This window comes from Adelges cooleyi, unplaced genomic scaffold, assembly GCF_023614345.1.
Source record: "Adelges cooleyi isolate 19-005CV unplaced genomic scaffold, UGA_ACOO_1.1 ACOO_flye_CR_arks_rails_tigmint_CR_PRNA_21, whole genome shotgun sequence".
Lineage (NCBI taxonomy): Eukaryota > Metazoa > Arthropoda > Insecta > Hemiptera > Adelgidae > Adelges > Adelges cooleyi.
The window spans coordinates 651,140-659,311 of record NW_026095871.1 but is presented as its reverse complement, the minus strand read 5'-3'; the positions used below and the strand labels follow the sequence as shown (position 1 = coordinate 659,311).

Below are 8,172 nucleotides of genomic sequence, written 5' to 3'. Positions count from 1 at the left end.
CCGTCCCCGTCGCGGTTATGGACTGCGTCTTATCACTGCGCATGCACGTCGGGGACCTGTGTATAGTTCAGCAGCTACCCACCCCCGCCCGCTCCTTCCCTATCAAAATATGGGTAGACAAATATTTTGGCAGCCGGCCGTACCGCAAAAATATAAATGCCATTATTGTTTTTTTGTAATTATAATAAATCATATGACAACGTTAAATTTCCATTATAACGGCAGTGAGAATTAACTCGACGCATAGGTCACACGTTAATGTCAAATACCTATCCCGGGAAATATCGTTGCCAATAATATTAGGTACTATCGTTCTGTGATATTTCCTAAATGTCGTGTCGTTTTTTAGTTTTTTTAGGGTTATTATAAAAAAAAAAAAACAATATCTTTGACCTATTACAGTATAACATACCGTCCCCGACCATAGCCGTATGTGTTTTTTATTGAGTTTATTCATAATTATTTCCGTAATCTATATTCACTTAGTCAACTGATCTACTTAAATTTTATGGTCATTTTTTAGACATTCGTCGTTCTCCCGTCAATGGGCCAAACACAAATTAATATATGTTATTCGACTGGACTGTACTCCGGTAGACCGGATACTGGATAGACTTATTGGCGTTTGTTTAAATACACTCCTGAATAATTCAACTCAATATAATATAATGCCGGATAAATAATGCATATTGGATATTATAATAACGCGGTATAACAATACCACGTATTATTATTATATAATATACATTTCTCATCATTTAATTGAATTATTCTTAATTTATCCCGCCCTTTATAATATTAAGTATAATACATAAAAATTACCGAAAACTAAAGTCGGTTGTACCGCATACGTTCCTTGTTGTTTATCTTATACAAATAGGACTGGCACCCTAGTATTTTCTCCAGTCTCTTCCCACTCTTCATAACGAAACACCCGTTTCACACACCTTCAAGTCGCCCTTCACAAGTCACAACATCCTGAATCCACCCACATTGAAATCTTTGTTTATGTTTCATCTTACCGGCCTCCTTCCATGCGTCATATGTTCTGATCTATCACGGTTTAAAATAAAAACTGCGTTTTTTCGTTTAATATTATATTCGTCTACAATTTTTTTTTTAAATTAAAAATATATCTCTTCCGTCGAGGGGTGCAGCGTTGGGCCTTAATAGCTAGTTAAGCTGAAAAACCCCATAAAAATATTTAATGTGTCACCTAGAAAACGTCTAACCAGTGTAAGTCATAAGTGACATATTAGGTTACTTTTAATTTTCGTTTTAGGCGTGGCTATCGGTTTACTGTGCGACTCCCTTTTAACAGTCATTATACATTACTCATTACTCATTATGCAATGTACATAATATATTGTATAACTGTTATATCTATGTATAGTTAGCACAGGGGCGAACTTGTGAAAATACATTGACAGTTTATTCACACTCTGAGCCCTACTAGCTACTTGTCCACTGTTAGCGGAATGGTTACTAATTACTATTTATTTACTGATGTGCACGTGAGCGCTTCTTATGCAGAAATATCAAAAGAGACACTTTCAAGAATTACATGGGTTTCTTATGGGGGGAAATATTTGCTACACTTGTGGGAGGGTCAGGAAAATCAGTATGAAAATTTCTCTTATTTTATGGCGACACTGTTCATTTCCTGACCGGAAAATGTGAGAAATCAGTTTCGGCAGCAATGAATAATTTATAATAATGGTTGATTTCTAGCTACACTGGTGCTCTCAACAACTTTACCGATTAGGTTAATTAACATAATGTCAACATTAAACATATTAATAAGTTTATTTTTCTTTATACGATCTGTGGACCGTGGTTTTAATATAGTTAATTAAATATCGATAGTATACTATCGATATCCAAGCAAAATCATTATATCGATGTTTTATCAACAAGAGTGATAAAAATGCCGTATATAGATAACAATTAATAACACATGGAATTACATGATAATATGCATAATATACTGTCAAGTGCCATGTACTGTGTAGTTTGTAATATAAATTATTGTTAATGTAGTATGAAATACCCGCAATTACATTAGCGGTTATGAAAGTTGGCAATTGAGATTAAAGTTGAAACGTCAAAGTGCATTATTCTGCAATCTAGAAATATTTTCCAATTATATTTAACACTACGTGTTACTGTATAATCTAGTTCAAAAGCAATCCGAAGACGGTAGTATATACATATTATACTTAATTTTTACTTTTTTTAACAGTCGTATTGTGTTTTAATAAGGTACATAATTGTTTTTAGGTTTCAGTCTTAACTTTTAAGAAAAATGGCACTAACCGAAGAAAAAGCAGTTGCTTCCGAAGGGTATGTCATGCTATAAAATTAAAATATGTTTTGAAATACTCTACTATAAATAAAGTAACAAATGTTTACTATAAAAATAGAATCAAATTATTCAAATAGGTACTTAATGTGGGACATTATCAAACAAATTTTTTTTCAAATGTATAAATGCAGTAGTTTGCAGTGTAGGGTTAAGCGGCTTGTCAGCTTAGTTTTTCTTTTTCTTAATTTAAACATAAGTATAGGTAATCGTAATTCGTATTAGTAGTGTCATGAAAGACCCACTATTACTACAAAAAATAACTATGCTCTTTAAACTCACGGTCATCGCACCGCACCATCAATTCACTATAAATCACCTACAAGTGTTGTAGAATTTATTTAGAAGTAACTATTTGTCATAATTTAAGGGGCCCTAAGAGAAAAATATATATTTATACCCAGTTTATATTTAATTAATATACATATTGAGTAAAATTGTATATTTTCTTTGCATCTTGGTATCCTATACATTTTTATATTGGCTCACATGAATCAATGCCTCATTGTAGAATATAAAATAAGTATTTTTGAACTAAACCTATCTTTATATTATTCTTGAATCAATTTCTAACTTGTACTTTGAAGTTTTTTTTTTTGTAAGTATACACTTACATAGCACCTAATTTTGGTGGTAATATGGAGATCCATATTGATATGTAATATTTTGTTTTAATGTCTTATAACACATTTTTAAGCTACTTTTGTACAAATAGGTATCAGCAGATTTCCAATATTTTTTTAATTAAATATATCTTTGTTTTTTCTAAAAATAATATGGAAATGCAATACTATAAGGTTTTTTGTACTATAACAGTCATCACAAATATAAAAAAAACCATTGCGAACAATATTTGGAACTTTGTGGATTATTGGTATTTGTGAAATTTGGAGCTTGCCGTGTGTTAAAGTTAAACAATTGTACCAATTTTTATTAATATTCTCAATTTTAAAGAAAAGGTGTACATTTTCATTTTTGTTCTTATAATGTACATTTGGTTGTCAATTCCGATTTATAGTCTCTATAAATATAGCAATTCAGTCATTGTAATAGTTAACGTAGGTGTGTGCACAGCATCTTCACACCTTGCACTTTCTTCAGAATTACAAATCACAATAGGCTGACTGATATAATATAATAATAGAAGTGTTTGATAAATACTTTTTTGTTGTTTTAGAGATCAAGTCAAATCAAAAAAACAATTGAAAAAAGAAGAAAAACAATCAGCTAAAGCTATTAAAAAAGATCAATTGAAAGCATCAAACGTAAGTACATTCACTTATATGTTATAAAAATATATATTTTATGGTCTTCAAAATTATAAATTTTTGATTTGAAATTTAAAAATAAAAGGTAGGTTAAATATGGCTTATAAATTATATTGTCCAAACAACCCATTTTTTTCTGGGTAGTTTACTGGTTATGACAGAAATGGTTAAAATTAATTTGCTAAGACTACTAGACTATAAGGTACTTTAAATTTGACAGAATTACCAAACACCTAGTGAAATACTTAAAAAAATATACATATATTTAAAAAATACTATATACATTTTTTTATATTCTTAAATATTGATGTACGACAGTCATCAAACAATAAAGAACAAGAATCTTCTGAAGATGTATCAACTGGAAAGTATGGAGTTATGGCCATGATTCAAAGTTCAGAAAATATGTCGAGCAGAGTTTTTGTGAATGTGAAAAATCTTATGACTGCTCTAGCTGATAACAGTGTTTGGATACGAGGCAGACTTCATACTAGTCGTGCTAAGGGTAATTTATGAGTTACACTATTAGTTTAAAATTTAGATTGAGTTTTTTATAATCAGTTTATTCATTTTCTTAAAGGCAAACAATGCTTTATGGTAGTTCGACAGCAACAATGGTCTGTGCAAGTGTTAGCTGTAGTCTCTGAGACAATTAGTAAACAGTTCATAAAATTTTGTTCCAAGTATGTTTAATGATATTTTTTAGTTGTATATGCTATAACTATTATTTCAATCAGAAGAATGTTTTTAAAGTACAACTGTTTACTTGCAGTATTAGTAAGGAGTCTATTGTGGATATAAAAGGAAATGTTACGAAAACACCAACTAAAATAGATTCATGTTCACAACAAGATGTCGAATTACATATTGAAGAGCTCTGGGTAGTCAGTCAAGCTGCAAATCAGTTACCGCTACTTATTGAAGATGCTTCTAGACCCATCAAATTGGATGATGTACGATATTTTTACTATAATATAAGAAATAATACGAAATAAACGATATTTTGTAATTTTTAAAATTGGTTTGTTAAGCACACTTACATTGAAGCTCAACACCATTTTAACTGCACCACACAGATAATATTTTGATCATATGTGTCTTATTTAGGATCAAGATGGGTTAAATATTAAAGTCAACCAAGATACAAGATTGGACAATAGAGTTATTGATTTGCGTACACCGGCTAATCAAGCTATTTTCCGTCTGGAAGCTGCTGTTTGTAAGCTATTCCGAGACATCCTAACAGACAATGTAAGTACTATATATTAAGTTAAATAAAGAGTAATTGTTTTATTACCAATAATTCTACGTTTTTCAGGGGTTTGTTGAAATACATACACCGAAATTGATTAATGCACCTAGTGAAGGAGGAGCAAATGTATTTACTGTATCATATTTTAAAGGGTCGGCGTACCTGGCTCAGTCGCCACAGTTATACAAGCAAATGGCGATTGCAGCTGATTTCGACAGGGTATTTACAGTAGGCGCTGGTATGGTTCAAAATTATGAAATTTATTAGAATAATTTAAATTAAGAAATTAAACTAGACAATGATTTTAGAGCTTTTATTCTTCTGACATTTACTTTTAACCAGGTGCTCGTTCTGCTGAGTTGTCCATGACATTCACGTACGGGGTTCGAAATCCACAATTTTATCCCCCAGAGGGCTAAGGACCTCTAAGTTAGCTTAAATTCTTCCTTAGATCAACACATATGTCCTGAAAATTTTTTGTTTGATCTGTTTAGTGGCTCTGAAGCTATGAACATATTTACAAACAAACATTCACATTTATATATAGCTACTATATCAAATATGTAATTCTATAACAATAGAATTATTTTTTTGTTTAGCTATTTATCTTTTATTATTTGTTTAAGCTTATTGCTTTTATTCGGTTTAGACTAATAAAGATTTCTATCAAATTTAATTATCATAATACTTCCAAAAGCAGTATGATGGTGGATTTTTGGTTAATTGAAATTTACAAAATGTTCTATTATAGTTGCATATGAAAAAAAGTTCAATAGCTGCAACACAGTTACAACAACAAAATTAGGTGTTTTGTCTTAATTGTTTTTTATGGAGTTTTTATTATAATTTTCCTGGTTATAAAGCATAAATAACTTCCTGTATACATATCACACGCACGAGCTCTGTTTTTTTTTCATATCATTTTTTTTGTCTAATATGCACAAAATTTGAGCTTTATTTTATTTATTACATCATCCCTTTGAGATAATAAAGATAATATTGATTTTATCATAAAAAAAAACCACTAAGCAGATTTTTGAAAACTTAAAAAAAATAATAGATATTTAAAAAAAAAATCAATAACATAAATGTGGTGCGGAAAATAAAAAGGAATATTTTTCAGTAAAGTACGTTTTGAGAAAAAGATTTTTTAGAATGGTTGTTACAGTTAATTATCCTTTTAAATGCTGTGTTGTATACATTACATGTCAAGTTTATTGTATAACCTTAGTAAAATTTTATAATTGTGAATTATTTCCTTAGTTTTTAGAGCTGAAGACAGTAACACCCATAGACATTTAACGGAATTTGTTGGTTTGGACATGGAAATGGCTTTTAAGTATCATTATCATGAAGTGATCGATGTTATAGGTTCAACATTCACGCAAATGTTTAAAGGACTTAGAGACAAGTAAATAATTATAACATGTATAATATAATATCCTAAAGTAAATATATTTTCAAGTACAGATTCTTTGGAGCAAAAAATGGAAACTAAACAATTTTTTTTGATTTAGCCAACTATTTCATAGTTTATTTAGTTATGATGATTTATTATTCTGTACATTGCCAATTTTTTATCAATAATTCTAGTAATAGCAAAAAAAAAAAAAGTATATATTACATTTAGGGCAATGGGTACATTTTGTGTCCTCGTTTTGAAAAACAGATGTAAAAAGTTCTTAATAAATAGTGGCCTAATTAAAAACATCTTTGCTAAGATTTGAGAGCCAATTTAAATTAAATTCAAAACAAGCATCTATTTTGAAAGAATAATAAATTATTTCCCCTACTTTTTAAATTGTAGATACATTTTTTTATAGTGCATGTTTTTTTTAACGAGGTATAATTAATAATATCTTAATGTTACAGCTACAAAACAGAAATACAAGAGGTCTGTCAACAGTACCAAGTAGAGCCTTTTAAATTTTTGGATCCACCACTTAAACTAGAATTTCCTACAGCAATTAATCTTCTCCGTGAAGCTGGTGTAGATGTTGGCTATGAAGATGATTTGTCCACACCTAATGAAAAATTACTAGGAAGACTAATCAAAGCTAAAGTATGATTGTTGGTAAATGTGATGAAACTTAAACTGTTATGAACAGTTTATATTTTATACAATTTTAGTTTTGTAAATATTTAAATTAACATATTTTTTTTGTTTTTTTTTTATTTATTTAGTATGACACTGATTTCTATATTTTGGACAAATATCCACTTGTTGTGCGACCATTCTATACAATGCCTGATCCTGAATCAAAAGTACAATATTTTCATAATTATTATTTAAAAATATCGATAGTAGAACAAAATGAATTGTAATTATTTTTTTCATCTTAATGAAAATAGGTGGCGTCAAATTCGTATGATATGTTTATGAGAGGCGAAGAAATCTTATCTGGGGCTCAAAGAATACATGATCCTAATTTCCTCACAGAAAGAGCTAAACATCATGGAGTTGGTATGGTAGATTATTTATTAATATTTTTTTATGTAATTTAATGTTTTGTAATTCAAATTTTTTAGATGTAGAAAAAATTGCAGCTTATATAGATGCTTTCCGTTACGGTTGTCCACCACATGCAGGAGGTGGTATTGGTTTGGAGAGAGTGGTTATGTTATACTTGGGTTTGGATAATATTAGAAAGACTTCGATGTTTCCCAGAGACCCAAAGAGGCTTACACCATAAATAAAAAATTATCAAAGATTGTTTATTTTTAATAGAATTTAAGAAATGTCTAATAATAATAAATTACGTATTTAAAAATAAAATTAATTGAAGATGTACGTGTAAAACCAAATAAATGATTTAAATAATTATTAATAATTGATTATTTCCTCTCACACAAGTATATCTGGCCACCGTAATCTTTTCTTTTGTTTTCCATTGTGCCATATTGACATTTCTTTTTTGGTTTGATTATCAAATTACCTAATTGGTTTACCACGGCTTTACTCTACAGACTTATCTTATGACTCTTATTTTTATTCCTATCAACATATCTATTAAGTTAATATTTATGTTATAGCGTATTGCCCTAACTATGAACATACTCTAGGTATTAAAGTAAGTTGTTCTTGCTTCTTTTTAATTTTTAAATATGTAAAAAGAACAACTGCATAAATAGTCTTCTATTTAGTTTGTTAAATTTCTTCATTACTTGATATCTAGTACACAAACTATTGACTACATTTTTTTAATCTATCGACCCAAAATCTATCGACTCCATTCCACTTCCAATAAGATATGTTAAACAATAATTATATAGTAAGGAAAATAACAATC

At 29.3% G+C, this 8,172-nt stretch overlaps 1 protein-coding gene across 1 annotated transcript; it reads left to right on the top strand.

Moving 5' to 3' along the window:
• The first annotated feature begins 1,968 nt into the window (after positions 1–1,968).
• Positions 1,969–7,706, top strand: LOC126834231 (aspartate--tRNA ligase, cytoplasmic). Its single transcript, XM_050566006.1, has 13 exons — positions 1,969–2,199; positions 2,281–2,343; positions 3,540–3,627; positions 3,949–4,135; positions 4,211–4,313; positions 4,403–4,583; positions 4,738–4,881; positions 4,949–5,120; positions 6,146–6,293; positions 6,755–6,944; positions 7,067–7,147; positions 7,235–7,346; positions 7,412–7,706. The coding sequence occupies exons 2-13, from the start codon at positions 2,306–2,308 to the stop codon at positions 7,573–7,575; spliced, it is 1,608 nt and encodes a 535-aa protein (XP_050421963.1). The 5' UTR covers positions 1,969–2,199; positions 2,281–2,305; the 3' UTR covers positions 7,576–7,706.
• Positions 7,707–8,172: the final 466 nt, after the last annotated feature.